Source organism: Eretmochelys imbricata, chromosome 1, assembly GCF_965152235.1.
Source record: "Eretmochelys imbricata isolate rEreImb1 chromosome 1, rEreImb1.hap1, whole genome shotgun sequence".
Taxonomy (NCBI): domain Eukaryota; kingdom Metazoa; phylum Chordata; order Testudines; family Cheloniidae; genus Eretmochelys; species Eretmochelys imbricata.
The window spans coordinates 39,686,524-39,703,604 of record NC_135572.1 but is presented as its reverse complement, the minus strand read 5'-3'; the positions used below and the strand labels follow the sequence as shown (position 1 = coordinate 39,703,604).

The window sequence follows — 17,081 nt, the reverse complement described above, 5'->3', positions numbered from 1 at the left end:
CAAAATGTAAAGAGAACAAAATACTATCTGGAAACTCTTTCCTTCTCCATATTGACTCACTAATTTTTTTCCTTGTACATTGTGTAAGAAAAAGTAGCATATATATCGTATATACAATACAGAAATTGCTGTGCTAGATAAGACCAGTGACCTTCTATTCGAGTACCACATTTCTGACAGTAGCTACTACCAGCTGAAGCAGGAGGGTTTCTATCCCTTCAAAAACTTTATTTACTATAACTACTCTGTGTAAACTTGTTTTTCCTGCATCAGACTTTTTTAATCCTGCTAATTTTTTTTTATCCACTATGGTAACTTGTGAGAATGAGTTTAACAGTCTAATTGATAAAAGAACATACATTTTTCACACAATGCACAGTTTTGATTTTGCCACATATCCATATATTTTAGTGGAGCTTGTATGGGGGAAGAAAACAGTTTCTAGATAGTATTTTTCAAAATCATTGTGGAAAAGAACTGCTCTACCATTTTAACATCTTAAATACACACACACACAAATCTCACTATTGTTTGTAAAGCTGAAACCAGTTAGCACACCACATTGCACATTCGACATCTGAAAATAGGTATTTCTGTAAGAAAGATATGGTAGTATGTAAATAAATGTTTTTGGTAAGTTCACAGGAAGTTTAAATTCAACTGTTTTTCTTTAAATTTTTTTTACTTCAGGTCACTTTCTGCTACATTTTAATTTTTGATGCACATTTATATTTTTACTAAGTATAAAAATCCATTTTTACTTAAAACAAAGGAGTTTGCTATGTATGTTTGCTGTGTATGTTTTGGTGCATCAAAAACTTTTCCATAAAAGAAACACCCACTCTGGTATAATACAGGTCTTAAAAATATGGAGGAGGGGGGAAAAAAAAACAAAACAAAACACCAACCACTTACTAATTTTGCTTTCTTCCCATTTGGAAAGGAAAAAATTTCCCCAAGAACATTCCTGGATTTGGCTCTCCCTTGTTTGATTCCTTATGTGTGTATAAGCATTTTTCTAGCTCTCTGGGAACAGCATGTTAGGCTAGTGTCCTACAAATACTTACATTAAAAAAATAAAAATAAATAAAAGCAGTAAATGCATGATTACAGGCTAAATATCCCAAATAGCAAGGGGACCCACGGTAGTACCACACATGAAGGAGGCTTAGAGAACATTACTCTTTTTAGGACCAGAAAAGTTTCAGAGATGTTCTAGAATATGTTATTCTAGGTGCACCCAAATGTCTGTCATAGAGCCCACTGGAGCATGTGATAACAGGCACATACAATTTTAAAATATATGTCAGTTCGTATTTTATTTTTAAACACCCTTTGGAATCTTTCTTTAAAAAAAATCAAACTTTGCAAACTGTGACATATTTTAAAATGCCACTTACATAAGCTATCTCTATACTCCAGTGAGGGTTCTGTCACCACCATAGAGTACGCTGGGACATCTCTTGAAGCAAGAACCATCCATCTACAACTTGGAGAGTTCTAAAAGGATTTAAAGAGAAGGTTCACACATAACCTGCTATTAGTGAGATCCTATCCATGTGAACAGTTCTTTCTAGGAGAATAGTACTGCATATTCCTGGAAGTGGCCTCAAGATAGTGAAAAACAGCTGGGTACATAGGAACTGCCACATTAGGCCGATGGATAACTGTCATTGAAAGATAAATATCATGACTATGCAGCTACCTTAGCACAAATTCAGCAAGCAAGGACAGCCAAGCCACAGAGCTTGAGGAACTTTGCTGATGTTTGACAGAAATACGCACTTGGATTGTTAGATGGAAATTACATCTAGCTCAAATGAGCGAAGCCAAAACTTTTTGGTTAATGGCAGATCACCACAGTTATATGGAAACAAAGAAAATGTTATGCTGTTATATATTACTTTTTGCTCTGTTCAACCATGTTACTTGAGAGTCTAGCATCTGTCAGATGTGGTTCTTTTTGTTGATCTAACTTGTTTTGCTTTAGAATATAGAGAAGGTAATGCGAGTGAGAATATTTTAAAAAGCCAAAGCTCGGAACTGAAGGAAGAAAATATAGTGTCTAATAGCTCACTGAAACGTACTTGAAAAATAAAATTGTAAAAAATACCTCTCATCTAACCTCCATTCCTGCCCTCCTGTTAACTTATGTTTAAAAAACAAAGATAAATGATGTTTTTTTGTTTGTCCTTCTATTTATGCAATAAATGCTTAAAAATAAGACCCATCAAGTTACTTTAGAATACAGCTGAGTGTAGCACTGTAAATAATTGATTTAAGGCACTGGATTAAGCCTTGATTAAATCTGATTGAGGCTCTGTAAAAAATTATTTGAAAAGGTGTGCTACTGCAACTTTAAAAATAGCATTTATAATTTAGTTTATTAGATTGAAATTAATAATTGCCACTACTGGTGTATTTATTTTAATTTTACAAAACTGTTATAGGAAAAACACATAATATTGAACGTTAAGAACCTGATGTTGCAAACACTTAAGCAGGTGCATGACATTACTCACATTATCAGCTCCACTGCATTGTTAAGAATGTGCATATAAGCATTTGCTACATCAAAGCCTAAGTGTATATTTATTAAAAAATTCTGGGTGACAAAATTTTTATTTTCAAAAACAAAACAGTTTCAGAATTAACATTGAAAAGCTATGTAGACTTTCAATATCTTAACCAAGTTAATAACTTAGCAGGAGCCTAAAGTTAGGATCCTAAACCCAGACTGAGGCACCTACAGTGGTATTTTCACTAGCTCATGAATTACTTACGTCCCATTAACATCAAACTGCAAACTCTGATGGAAGAGTAGAGTTTGTCAAAGCATTTCAGCTTTCTTAACCTATGAAGTCCCCAAAGTTATCTTTTTCAGCACAGATGAGCATTTTAAGTGTGGAATTGCTTAACAGAAAAACATCTTTGTAAAATCTGAAATTCTATTATTAAAGAAACAAGCAAAAACATCCACTTAAGCAATTTCAGAGTATAAAATGGGACAAAAAAAGTGTAGAACTAGCAACATGTAGATGAATTATCTCATTTTTTAAAAGTAACTCCCTGTGGCTAAGTACTTACTTGTCTTGTCTCCAGCGAACAGCGGAGCGGCTAACAGCAGGAGTTTGCCTGGGATCTGTCCAAGAGGAGGTCCGCAAAGTGCTGCGTTAGGGGGGCTGTGTTGGTGAGTATCTGAGTGTCTGTTGCGGGGACACTTGGTCAGTTTGACCAGGTGCTTGACTGTTTGAAAAGTGTGAATTGGGAGTGCTTTGTTCCAGGTGAGCCTTGAGTGGGCCTGACTGTTATAAAAAGCCAGTCAGCTGCAAACCACCTGAGCAGCGAACAAACAGTGGAGAGGCTAACAGAGAGAGTTTGCCTGGGAGTTCGCCTGGGGAGAGCCCACTGAGGCTTTCATCTTGCAGGCTTCTCTGAGTAGTTACTACAACACATGAGGAAGCTCTTAGAAGGAAGGTAATATGGATGGTGAGCGTTCAGCTGTTGTTACCTGCACAGGATGTGCCATGTTTGTCTTTCTTCCACAGTACAGAAGTGACTTTGTCTGTACAAAGTGCAAGCTGGTCTCCATATTGGAAGAGAAGGTTCAAGGTCTGGAGAAAAGTAACAACCCTGCATTGCATAAGAGAAACTGAAGATTTCCTGGACAGACGTCAGGATATGCTTCTACGGACATATTCTGAAGATTCAGAGCAAGCTGCACAGCAGGGACAGGAGGACGGTGAAGAAATTTGGCAGCATGTGACCTCCAGAAGAAGAAAGGGGAGCGTCCATGTACCAGCAATGCAGATACAGATAAGCAACCTTTCTCATGTTCTCGCCCCAGATACTAATGCGGAGAGTGGACTAGATGATACATTTGAGGGAAGGGAGCAGAAGGAGACTCCGCCAATTAGAAGGCATGAGATGCCCTGTCCTAGGGATGGGGGTTCCACGACCACCGCTCCCAAGAGAAGAAGGCGGGTGGTGGTGGTGGTCGGAGGACTCCCTCCTCATCTATCTGCTGCCCCGACTGGGAAAACCAAGAAGTCTGCTGCTTGCCAGGAGCTAGGATTCACGATGTAACGGAGAGACTGCCAAGACTCATCAAGCCCTCGGATTGCTACCCCTTCCTGCTTCTCCACGTCGGCACCAATGATACTGCCAAGAATGACCCGGATCATTGCAGACTACTTAGCTCTGGGAAGAAGGATAAAGGAGTTTGAGGCGCAAGTGGTGTTCTCGTCCATCCTCCCTGTGGAAGGAAAAGGCCTGGGTAGAGACCGTCAAATAAATGGCTATGCAGGTAGTGTTGGAGAGAAGGCTTTGGATTCTTTGACCATGGGATGGTGTTCCAAGAAAGAGGAGTGCTAGACAGAGACAGGCTCCACGTAACAAAGAGAGGGAAGAGCATCTTTGCAAGCAGGCTGGTTAACCTAGTGAGGAGGGCTTTAAACTAGGTTCACCAGGGGAAGGGGACCAAAGCCCTGACGTAAGTGGGGAAGTGGGATACCGGGAGGAAGCACGAGCAGGACAGTGCAAGAGGGGAGGGCTCCTGTCTCATACTGAGAAAGTGGGACTATCAGCGAGTTATCTTAAGTGCCTATGCACAAATGCAAGAAGCCTGGGAAACAAGCAGGGAGAACTGGAAGTCCTGACCCAGTCAAGGAATTATGATGTGATTGGAATAACAGAGACTTGGTGGGATAACTCACATGACTGGAGTACTGTCATGGATGACTATAAGTTGTTCAGGAAGGACAGGCAAGGCAGAAAAGGTGGGGGAGTTGCTTTGTATGTAAGAGAGCAGTATGACTGCTCTGAGCTCCAGTATGAAACTGCAGAAAACCCTGAGAGTCTCTGGATTAAGTTTAGAAGTGTGAGCAACAAGGGTGATGTGGCGGTGGGAGTCTGCTATAGATCACCGAACCAGGGGGATGAGGTGGACGAGGCTTTCTTCCGGCAACTCACAGAAGTTACTAGATCGCAGGCCCTGGTTCTCATGGGAGACTTCAATCACCCTGATATCTGCTGGGAGAGCAATACAGCGGTGCACAGACAATCCAGGAAGTTTTTGGAAAGGGTAGGGGACAATTTCCTGGTGCAAGTGCTGGAGGAACCAACTAGGGGCAGAGCTCTTCTTGACCTGCTGCTTACAAACCGGGAAGAATTAGTGAGGGAAGCAAAAGTGGATGGGAACCTGGGAGGCAGTAACCATGAGATGGTAGAGATCAGGATCCTGACACAAGGAAGAAAGGAGAGCAGCAGAATACAGACCCTGGACTTCAGAAAAGCAGACTGACTCCCTCAGGGAACTGATGGGCAAGATCCCCTGGGAGAATAACATGACGGGGAAAGGAGTCCAGGAGAGCTGGCTGTATTTTAAAGAATCCTTATTGAGGTTACAGGAACAAACCATCCCGATGTGTAGAAAGAATAGTAAATATGGCAGGCGACCAGCTTGGCTTAACAGTGAAATCCTTGCTGATCTTAAACACAAAACAGAAACTTACAAGAAGTGGAAGATTGGACAAATGATCAGGGAAGAGTATAAAAATATTGCTCGGGCATGCAGGAGTAAAATCAGGAAGGTCAAACCACACCTGAAGTTTCAGCTAGCGAGGGATGTTAAGAGTAACAGAGAAGGGTTTCTTCAGGTATGTTAGCAACAAGAAGAAAGTCAAGGAAAGTGTGGGCCCCTTACTGAATGAGGGAGGCAACCTAGTGACAGAGGATGTGGAAAAAGCTAATGTACTCAATGCTTTTTTTGCCTCTGTCTTCATGAACAAGGTCAGCTCTCAGACTACTGCACTGGGCAGCACAGCGTGGGGAGGAGGTGACCAGCCCTCTGTGAAAAAAGAAGTGGTTCGGGACTATTTAGAAAAGCTGGATGAGCACAAGTCCATGGGGCCGGATGCGCTGCATCCGAGAGTGCTAAAGAAGTTGGCGGATGTGATTGCAGAGCCATTGGCCATTATCTTTGAAAACTTATGGCGATCTGGGGAGGTCCCGGATGACTGGAAAAAGGCTAATGTAGTGCCCATCTTTAAAAAAGGGAAGAAGGAGGATCCTGGGAACTACAGGCCAGTCAGCCTCACCTCAGTCCCTGGAAAAACCGTGGAGCAGGTCCTCAAGGAATCAATTCTGAAGCACTTAGAGGACAGGAAAGTGATCAGAACATTCAGCATGGATTCACCAAGGGCAAGTCATGCCTGAGTAATTTAATTGCCTTCTATGATGAGATAACTGGTTCTGTGGATGAGGGGAAAGCATTGGATGTGTTATTCCTTGACTTTAGCAAAGCTTTTGACACGGTCTCCCACAGTATTCTTGCCAGCAAGTTAAAGTATGGGCTGGATGAATGGACTAGAAGGTGGCTAGAAAGCTGGCTAGATTGTCGGGCTCAGTGGGAATGATCAATGGCTCCATGTCTAGTTGGCAGCTGGTATCAAGCGGAGTGCCCCAAGGGTCGGTCCTGCAGCTGGTTTTGTTCAATATCTTCATTAATGATCTGTAGGATGGTGTGGACTGCACTCTCAGCAAGTTTGCCGATGACACTGAACTGGGAGGAGTGGTAGGTATGCTGGAGGGTAGGGATAGGATACAGAGGGCCCTAGACAAATTAGAGGATTGGGCCAAAAGAAATCTGATGAGGTTCAACAAGGACAAGTGCAGAGTCCTGCACTTAGGACGAAGAATCCCATGCACCGCTGCAGACTGGGGACCAAATGGCTCGGCAGCAGTTCTGCAGAAAAGGACCTAGGGGTTACAGTGGACGAGAAGCTGGATATGAGTCAACAGTGTGCCCTTGTTGCCAAGGCCAATGGCATTTTGGGCTGTAAAAGTGGGGGCATTGCCAGCAGATCGAGGGACGTGATCGTTCCTCTCTATTCGACATTGGTGAGGCCTCATCTGGAGTACTGTGTCCAGTTTTGGGCCCCACACTACAAGAAGGATGTGGAAAAATTGGAAAGAGTCCAGCGGAGGGCAACAAAAATGATTAGGGGACTGGAACACATGAGTTATGAGGAGAGGCTGAGGGAGCTGGGATTGTTTAGTCTGCAGAAGAGAAGAATGAGGGGGGATTTGATAGCTGCTTTCAACTACCTGAAAGGGGGTTCCAAAGAGGGTGGCTCTAGACTGTTCTCAGTGGTAGCAGATGACCGAACAAGGAGTAATGGTCTCAAGTTGCAGTGGGGGAGGGTTAGGCTGGATATTAGGAAAAACTTTTTCACTAGGAGGGTGGTGAAGCACTAAAATGCATTACCTAGGGAGGTGGTGAAATCTCCTTCCTTTAAGGTTTTTAAGGTCAGACTTTACAAAGCCCTGGCTGGGATGATTTAGTTGGGGATTAGTCCTGCTTTGAGCAGGGGGTTGGACTAGATGACCTCCTGAGGTCCCTTCCAAACCTGATATTCTGTGATTCTATGAATTGTGCTGCTTCTTTGGGCTCTGCAGAAGCACTACATGCAGTGTACAGGTCCTATGAAACAAGAATTCTTCATTATTTCTTGGTGATATACTGCAGAACACAGGCAGAGCTCTCTCCCCGCTCTTTAGGAGCTGAGAAAAGTATCTGAATGGAGGAGAGGGAAGAGAGAGCAGAAAAAGACCAATTTCTGCTCCCTCCTCCAACTTCTATGAAAAATGGGGCAGCTGCTCTCTCCTCCCCTCTAATCCTGCTACACAGTCCTGTTAAGGTGGAGAAGAGGATCCCCTAGAGCTGCCTCTCCAGGAGGCTTGGGAGGAAAGGATGAAGAACCTCTGGAACAGCAAGAAGAACAAAGATGCACATTGGGCAAGGGGCAGATATGGGGTTGGGAGGTGCAGAATTGTTGTGTGGTTGGGTAGGCGGAGTTGTCGTGGGGCTGATTTATAATTCTTATAAATTGACAACACCCATTTTCACATGCATATTGGGATTGAGCAGAGAGTTAGAAAGTTGCCAGAAAACAGAAAAAACATCCCATTATTTAATTAAAAAATAAATCTTGTGAGTTAGGGCCAGACTCAATTTTTTAAACTTTTGCAGTTGGCAATATTGCAGTAGTATAATTTTTAGAAATAAATATTTAGAGTATAAACAACTATCATTAGATTAAACACATTTTGTTTTTCAAGAGATAGGTCAAACGTTAGCCTCAATTATCTGTCAGTGCATTTATTAAAAAAAAGGCAATTTAGGATTATTTAGACTTTTTGATATTGTGAGAAGTATGGAATGCCCATTTAAAAATTCAAATTGGAGTATCTCTGCAAGGAAGGATATAGAACAGGGATTGATTAAATGATGTAGGCACCATGGGGAGAGTGCCGATCAACCAATTTGCAATTCATATTGTAAGAGAATATTGACACAGGTTTTAGTAGCATTATTCAGTAATGGAGAAAGTCTGTTTTATTCTGTGGGCAAAGTGTACTGATGTGTGTAATGCAAAATAGTAATATTATCATCTACATGTAAACACCACCTCACAGTATGCAATATCAGTTTTATATAGCACTTTGAAAGGACCATGTGTATCATGGCTTAGATACAGCAGGCTTGAACCACAAGTGCCATAGAAGCCTTTTATTTACTATACTATCTTTTTCCATTTGAGGATTTTGGCACTTACAGTTAGTTTGTATAGATGTACAGCAGACCGAGAAGGCAGCAACAATCTCAAAGGAATTTAAAATATCCATTTTTGGTAGCTGCCGGACTTGCTTTTTACAAGTTTTACAATTTACACAAAAAGAAAAATCGAACCTGCAAGAATATTCCAATGACAGTTTCCCATGTGTTGGTGTAAGAGAGAAGTTAACCATAAGCAGTTACACCCAAGTAACTAAAATCAATGGCAATACGAAAGCTGAGAGAATTAAAAAAAACTGGAGGTGGCCCAGTAAATCTTCTATGAGCATTCATTAGGTAGTACTAAACTATAAACCACCAAATCACCAGACACCAGCCTCTCTGCCAAAGGAAAAGTTTTAATAAACCAATTCACTACTTCGGCCAATATCTGAAGATAATACAAGAGGACCTGTAATATAAGAGGACCAACTCATCCACTGCCTTCAGTTTAAAGGACAAACTACTGGAGAAGCCATGCCAAAATATCACTTAGATGTACTGAAGGCAGCAACATTATTTAAACCATCAAGGTCTCCCCATGTCTCTAGTGATTTGTTAGTCCAGAACCTACCCACAGTGTATTTTCCCTAATACACCTATTAGGTCTCTCAGCTCAATTAGTACTTTCTACTTAGGTTCTATTCTGTTCCACCATCGTAGCAGCTGAATGCTATCATATCGAGTGACTACCTCTTGCCTGTGGACACAAGAGCACAGAAATAAAACTACAGACCAGACCATTCCTGGAGAAGTGTATGTGTGTGCGGGGGGTTATGCAAGATGAGAAAGAGGATGCCTCCCCAGATCTTTCATTCCCAATCAGGAATTATGCACAATATTTTTCAGGAATACAGTCATTGTTTCCTGCTAGCTATTCAAAAATAGGCAAGAAGTATCATGGCTCCTTAGCATCAATCAACAAGGTGTAATGACAAGTGGGGAAAGCATGTATTGCAATGATAGTTGAACAGCCAATTAAGCATATGCAGATACTCACCACTCATTCATGCACATCACATCACTGAAACATCTAGATGACTGGCGCTCAAACTTTTCTAGTTGTGCCCCCCCTTACCAGTAATGGAATCTGTCCACACCCCCACTCCATTACTGCACAGGTAGCTCAGCAGAGGATCTTGAGCTGAAGGCAAAGCTGGTGGCAGAACTGGGGATGGGGGCAGAGAGGGAATGAAGGCAGAGCTGGCCTGGTGTCAGAGCAAGGCCTGGAGCCAGCGGCTGGGCGAGGGGCCGGGCAGCAGACAGAGCGGGGCTGGGTGGCAGTCCCTCCCCATCCCCCTACAGTTTAGGGACCACTGATCTAGACAGAGGAATTGTGGCAAAGTCATCCAAAATTCTACACTACAAAACAGCCCAGCCTCTCTGCACCTCGTTCAACATACTTCTGGCTGTAAAAAACAGAATCTAGCCCTATAATTATCATGAGTGTCTTTTACATGCTATGAAAACCCACAAAAGATACTGCAAGCTTCCGACTTTTCGGTGCATCATCTTGCTGCCAAAAATACTTGTTTTAATAAAATTGGGTTCTATGAAGCACAGCACACACTCCAATTTGTCTCATTTCACAGAGGTGGTTAAGGCAACAACTGAACATAGGAAGGTCTGCATGTCTGAATTTATATAAAGAGTTGAGTGTCTATTAAAAATGGATGGCCTGGTTCTCAGTTGCTTCCAAGGAGCGCCTGGTGTAACGTGTAGGGAAGCGAGGTTTATAAAAAGTGTGCGAGTATTGCTCCCCTCATACAGCTTTAATGCTGGGTCAGTAACCAGATCCAGATTAGAGATGCTGCTTCTGGCACCTAGGGGCCATCAGGAATTACTGCTCAGGGTACTCAGAGCACATACTCAGAGCACAAGGATCCCTTGACCAATGCCCTCTTTTTCCCAGTCAAGCCCCAAGTGCTGGAGAAGGGCTCTATACCATCTGAGAATTCCTGTACACAGAGGTAATCCTTAACATTGGTTCAACCATCTTTATGGCATCTTTGCATCACCAGATTAGCACAAAGCGGTCACAGAGCAGCGGAGGATTTGGCTCTAACAGTTAAAGAGCTAAGAAGGAATAAACCAACAATGAGCAAAACTATGATGGCACTCTGTTTTTGCTAAAAAGGACACTTCTAAACATTTTATAAAAACAGTTCTGTAACCGTGTAAAATTAAGTTTTAATCAAAATGTGGATGTATTTCCGAAGTCTCTGGATCACTTTTAATTAGAGTGTTAGAATACTGTTTACTTGTTATGTTAACTTGAACATATTCAGTATTTACAATCCAGCTCTTTTATATCGTAAGAGACAGCTAAAAAACAAGACACAGCATATCACATAGAAAGAATTAGGAGAAAACTGAACAGATGTGCAAGTTGGCCAAAGAAATTAAAAGGTGAGCGGATAGGAAATACTAGCATTCAGAGTTTGGAAAGAAGGTAGCAACCTGCATTTATGGGTTAATTGCTTTTACTTAAATCTACTGAAATTATCCAGTTGCTAGAGTTATCTATACTTAAATTACATTCGACAATACTCTGTTCACCAGATCATTATGATCATGAACTAAATAAACTCAGATGCCCCAAGCCCTGAAGTTTCTTATACCAAGTTTTACTACGAAGCAAACAAGAAGTATCCTCAAATTATTACTATGCTGAAATGGCTTTTCCTTCTGAATACTATGGTAGGATTGGCTAGTATAAATCCCTGTGCTCCGATTAACTACCAAATAATTCCTCATCCATACGCCCACAGAAAGTATGGCCACCTTGATTTCTGACGTTTCTCATCCCATTATCTTCAATACTTCCCTCCTCCACTCCTTCTTGACCAGTGAGGAAGGCCAGCTCCCTCCTATGCACAACTAAGAGTATTTCATTATCTACAGTTACAGGTGAAGATGAGTGTGTGAGGTGTGCAGACATGTTCTTCTGTGGGTACGTCACTGAAATTCTGAAGACTGCAGTCTCAGTAATTGCTGTAACTTCTAGCCCAGTATCCTATTTCTGACTGTGGCCAGTACTAGCTATTTCAGAGGAAAGATGCCTCATTGTGGAATAAGCCTACTCAATAGGATAATTTTTTTTTACTAAGCCAATCCATTAGTGTTTGATTTATGACTTGAAGCACGAGGGGTTATACCGCAGTTATTTTATCTTATCATAGGTAACTTTGGATGGTGCAATTATTTATAGAAATGGTGCCTGCTAAACAGTTGGTTTCAGTGATACCTAGTGGCATTGGGTAAAGAAAGAATTTTCTTTTATCAGGTTTGAATTTATTGTCTTTCACTGGATGTTTCCTTGTTCTTGTATTATGTTGCTGCCCGTAAACCTAGCTTTGTTAGGTCCCTCTAAAGTTCCACACAGGTTTCTCTGATTTCAAGAGATGATAGTAATTTCATGTCATTTATCAAACGTCCACCCTCATTGTTCATTTTTCCAGATCTACAATTAATATTGATCAAAATGGACAGAATTTAATAATAGCCAAAGTAGAGAGATCTGCATAATTAATATATGGTTGCAATTACTGATAATGCAAATCTCTGCACTCTGACTGGCTAATGGCCCTTTGAATACAGGGGTTTGCATATTGTATTGATGAAAAATAAACACACTGTGATTATGCAAATGAGAACCAATGTACTGTTATAGATGTGTAATCATACAGCACATCAGTGTTCTAACTGGGCAAGATAATGCAATTTCCATATAATAGGTAATGTAATGTATCAGTAAATCAATGCCTCATTGCCACATACCTCATTGCCACATTGCTGCCATCAATAACTATTGGCCTCAGGTTATCTCCATCTTCAGTCACATCCTCCTGAAGTGGAGACTCAGACCTCTGAGACTCTATAGAAGATGCTTCACGCATTATGTTCGTGTTAACATTATTTACAGGCTGGTCAGTCTCAGTTTTATTTCCAAGTTTGACAAGTTCTCCCAAAATATCGTTGATTAAAGCATCAGTGCCAAGCTTATTTAGCACAAGCTGAACTTGTTCTTCAGAGTAACCTAACTTAAGTGCAAACTCCAGTTTGGTTTGATATTCCTTTACCACATCAGGGGGCTTCTTTACTTCCTTAGATACTATCTGAGCCTCCTCTATTTTAAGATCTTGTAAGATTTCATAACGTTTTTGTACGTGGGGCTGTAAGCAGGGAGACCTGCACAGTTGTCGGTGAGTCTTAGGTAGTAGATGTGATTCTGCTGTAATGTTATTCAGTCTCTCTGACTCATTATCAGAATTTGTGCTTTCTTCTGAATCACAGCTGGAGCTTCCCGTCTCCTCAGATGCCTCCTTATCTGCATCTTCCTTCCTAGAGTTAACTTTATCCATTGTTGGTTTCTCCACCATTGACAAAGATCCAACTGCATTTATTTGTGTGTCAGTTCGCTCCACATAAAGATGGCCTAGGTCATGCCCCAGATGATCCTTCACGCCCATGAAGCTGCTGCATGTACTCGACTCCACTTTGCTGTTTTTCCTGTATTCCTGAATATAAAGTGTCCCGTATTCCTACAGAAGAAATAAAATGGTTGTAACTAGTTAGCATTTATTTTATTTTGGGTTTTCTTGTTGTTTCCTCTGGGACTCCGTTTCTTTACCAACTTAAAAATACTTTCACATTCGAGGAAATTCCCTCTTCACTTAAAGTTTGATTGCATTTGTAAACAAATTAGTATGAAACTTGCTGCATGTAAACACACTTCTTCAAACAGAGAGAACTTTCCAATAAAATCAATCCTGGTTGATTAACAGAGTATTGTTATTAATTATTATTATTATTATTCAACAGTTTTCAAAAAGCATTTACATCTAAACTGATGAATACATTCAAAAATTAGTTTTTATATAAACTGGTTTTCCTTAAAAGTTTTTGAAAATAAAGTAGCTGTATAGGTCAGACACTAGAAAATGTTAACTTGAACAGAAGTCTTTTGTTCAGATTTAAAGTAACTGTGATATTCTGTCACTGGGTATGTCTACACTGCAAAAGAAAAACCAACTAACCAACCCACCCTCCCACCCCAAAACGTGGCTGTGAGTCTCAGACCTTTAGTCAGCTGACTTACACTGGCCCTATGGGACTAAAAATAGCAGTGTAAACATCTCTGTTGTGAGCCCGAGGCAGTTGACTTGGGCTCTGAGACTTGCTGCTGTGGGTTTTTTATTTTTCATTGTGGACGTACTCTCAAAGATAATATTACTGAACAGTGTAATAAATCAGAAATGCAGCTATAAAACATACGAGTACTGCTATGGAAAAGTTTTTATACTAAGTGGCTTAGACATTCCATTTAATACAAGGGAACTAGCATATTACTATATCATCACCGAATCATATAAAGGTAGGGTCGGAAGGGACCTCAGGAGGTCATCTAGTATAGCTTCCCTCATCAGGGCAGGACCAAGTATGTCTACACCATCCTTGACAGGTGTTTGTCTAACCTGTTCTTAAAAGCCTCCAATAACAGGGATTCCACCATCTCCCTTGGAAGCCTAGTCCAGAATTTAGCTACCCTTATAGTTAGAAAGGTTTCCTTAATATCAAACATAAATCTCCTTTGCCTCAGCTTAAGCCCATTACTTCTTGTCCTACCTCCAGTAGACATGGAGAATAACTGACCACCAGCCTCTTTATAACACCCCTTAACATCTTTGATGACTTATCAGGTCCCCTCTCAGTCGTCTTTTCTCTAGAGTAAACATACCCAGTTGTTTAAGCCTTTTATAATTTTTGTTGCTCTCCTCTGGACTCACTGCAATGTATCCACATCCTTCTTCAAGTGTGGTGCCCAGAACTGGACACAGAACTCCAACTGAGATCTCACCATGCTAAGTAGAGTGGGATACCACCACTGGTGTCTTATGTACGGCACTCCTTTTAATACACACCAGAATGACATTTCCCTTTTTCGCAACTGCTTCACATTGTTGGCTCATAGTCATTGTGATCCAGTAAAACCCCCAGATCGTCTTCTGAAGTATTACAGTATTGAGTTATTCCCCATTTTATAGTTGTGAATTTGATTTTTCCTTCCTATGTGTAGCACTTTGCATTTGTCTTTACTGAATTTCAACATGCTGATTTCAGACAAATTCTCCAATTTGTCAAGGTCATTTTGAATTCTAATCCTGTCCTCCAACATGCTAGCAACAGCTCCCATCTTGGTGTTATTTGCAAATTTAATAATTATACTCTCAACTCCAACATCAAGTCATTGATGAAAATATTGAATTGTATCAGACCCAAGATAGAACTCTGTGGAATCCCACTAGATATACTCCTCCCCCGCCTCGGTTTGACAGCAAACAATTGATAATTACTCTTTAAGTACAGTCTTACAAACACTACTGTATTCTTAATTTCATCTAGACCACTTTCCCTAGTTTGCTTATGAGACTGTCATGTGGAACTGTGTTAAAAGGCTTACTTTAAAAAAAAAAATCAAGATATATGTTGTTTATAGCTTGCTTTCTATGCACGTGGCCAGTAACCCTGTCAAACAAGGAAGTTAGGTTGGTTTGGCATGATTTGTTCTTGACAAATCCATATTGGCTATTACTTAAAAACTTAATATCCTCTAGGTGCTTATAAATTGATTGTTTAATAATTTGTAACTTTACAGATATCAAAATTAGGCTGACTGGTCTATAGTTCCTTGGATCCCCTTTGTTCTTCTTTATATTTCACTAATTAGGCAAATATGCTTAAGAAGCCACCTTACAGAAAATGGGTTAATCATAGAATAAATATAGTCCAATGAATCCTGAAACAGAGTATTCATTCAGTCAGGTAAACATCCCTACACATTCCTAAATTCCTTTATAAAGTCCAGGCCAATCAAGAAACACTTTGAATATTCTCAAAGTAGCTTTTTTTTTAGTCAGAAGAACAAGACTTGGAACTATGGGCTGATTCCAAGTCTATTGAAGTAAATGAGAGCGATCCAGAAAAGTACTTAAATATTAATTTCAATAATGTGGCTAGTCACATGCTTAAGCTTAGGCATGTGCATAAGTACTTTGCTGGATCAGGGCCTAAATGCAGAGATGGATGGTATATAGGAGATATGGAATAAAGCAGATTGTGGTTTTCTGTGCCTCATAAAAACCCCACCCACCCAAGTTTACTGGAGGAGTTCACATTATTGTAGTTTAACATAACTTTTATGAGGAAATAGATATTTGAAAAATTATCTCCATAATCTGTTTAAAAGGAACTTATTACTTCCTTTACTTTTTGTTCTCTTGAAAGAGAATTCTGGCATAAAGCAGAACTGTTTCCGTTATTAAAAAATAAAATACAAGGATGAAACAGAAAAACAACAGCTTTTCTAGTTCACGCAGGACAAAAATTAAGCAAGACACATATACAGAAGGCAGTGCTTGAATGTCATATATAGCATGGCCACAAACCCGATTATTGAAATCACACTGAGAAAAATCATTGTATTAAACACAACTCCATTGTCTCCATTCTATTAACAATTATCCATAGTTTAAACTTACCCAAGATACAAAATTTCTTCCATTTGAATAAATAAACCTCCCGCCCCAATAAATAAATAGTATATATTTCAGAGTGGTAGCCGTGTTAGTAGTATATATTTAAGAGTACTGAGTCATTTGCGGAGTTTTATTTCCTTTGCTGGGGGAAAAAAAAGTATGCAGAATATAGATATGACAACTCATGAAGACTTCTCTCAAGACAAATGTGAGAGAAATGAAAATGCCATCCATGATTTAATAAAAAAAAGTTTTAAATGCATTGTTAGGACATCTCCACAGCAGTAGAGATTTTCAGTAAATAGCTGTATTAACTAAGTTGTCCTACTTGATAACTTACCATTTTTGGTTTGTAACCAAAGAGAATTTTTTTCCAGCAGTTTAATCTAGTTTAGACTGATAGAAGTAGAAAATATTTTTCTGTATAGACCTGATTTAGTTAAAAGGCAGAGCGATTGTGATGCTGTCTCTTGAAGTATATCAGTCAATGTTCATTTTCTTTATAGGGATCTTTAGGAGTTCAAGCAATACTGCAGATTAAATACAAAGGGAATTTAGGAAGTGAACCTTTACACTTGGTGATTTATTAACTACTGTAATACACTGGATAGCCTAGTGCCAGTAACAAATCACAACAGTATCTCAATAAAAGGATACAGTTAAAAACCCACACTGTGGCCTTCATAGAACTGCCACCAAAAAGTGTCTTAAACAAGAAAAACCTATTGGAAGCTAGGCTGCCTAGCAACCAGTCTTTAGTTGCTAGGATGCACTCCTTTAACATGCCTTCATGAATGCTAGCACAGTGAAAGAATAATTTGGTATGAACAAAAGCCTATGAAAAAGACTGGGACTTAAGTGCGTCTGGTTTACCCTCTGAGAACAATGCAGCTGCCAAACCAATCTGGACGCTCCGACATCATTGT

At 40.2% G+C, this 17,081-nt stretch overlaps 1 protein-coding gene across 1 annotated transcript in view; it reads right to left on the bottom strand.

The window, feature by feature from the left end:
• ZC3H12C (zinc finger CCCH-type containing 12C) overlaps window positions 1–16,623 on the bottom strand; it is a 35,749-nt gene extending 19,126 nt beyond the window's left edge. The window contains exons 1-2 of the mRNA XM_077808989.1: window positions 16,496–16,623; window positions 12,398–13,161 (exon numbers count right to left, since the gene is read on the bottom strand). Coding sequence (XP_077665115.1) covers window positions 12,398–13,161; window positions 16,496–16,498 — 767 coding nt within the window. The 5' untranslated portion in view covers window positions 16,499–16,623. The remainder of the gene's footprint in view (window positions 1–12,397; window positions 13,162–16,495) is intronic.
• Between the last annotated feature and the right edge of the window lie 458 nt (window positions 16,624–17,081).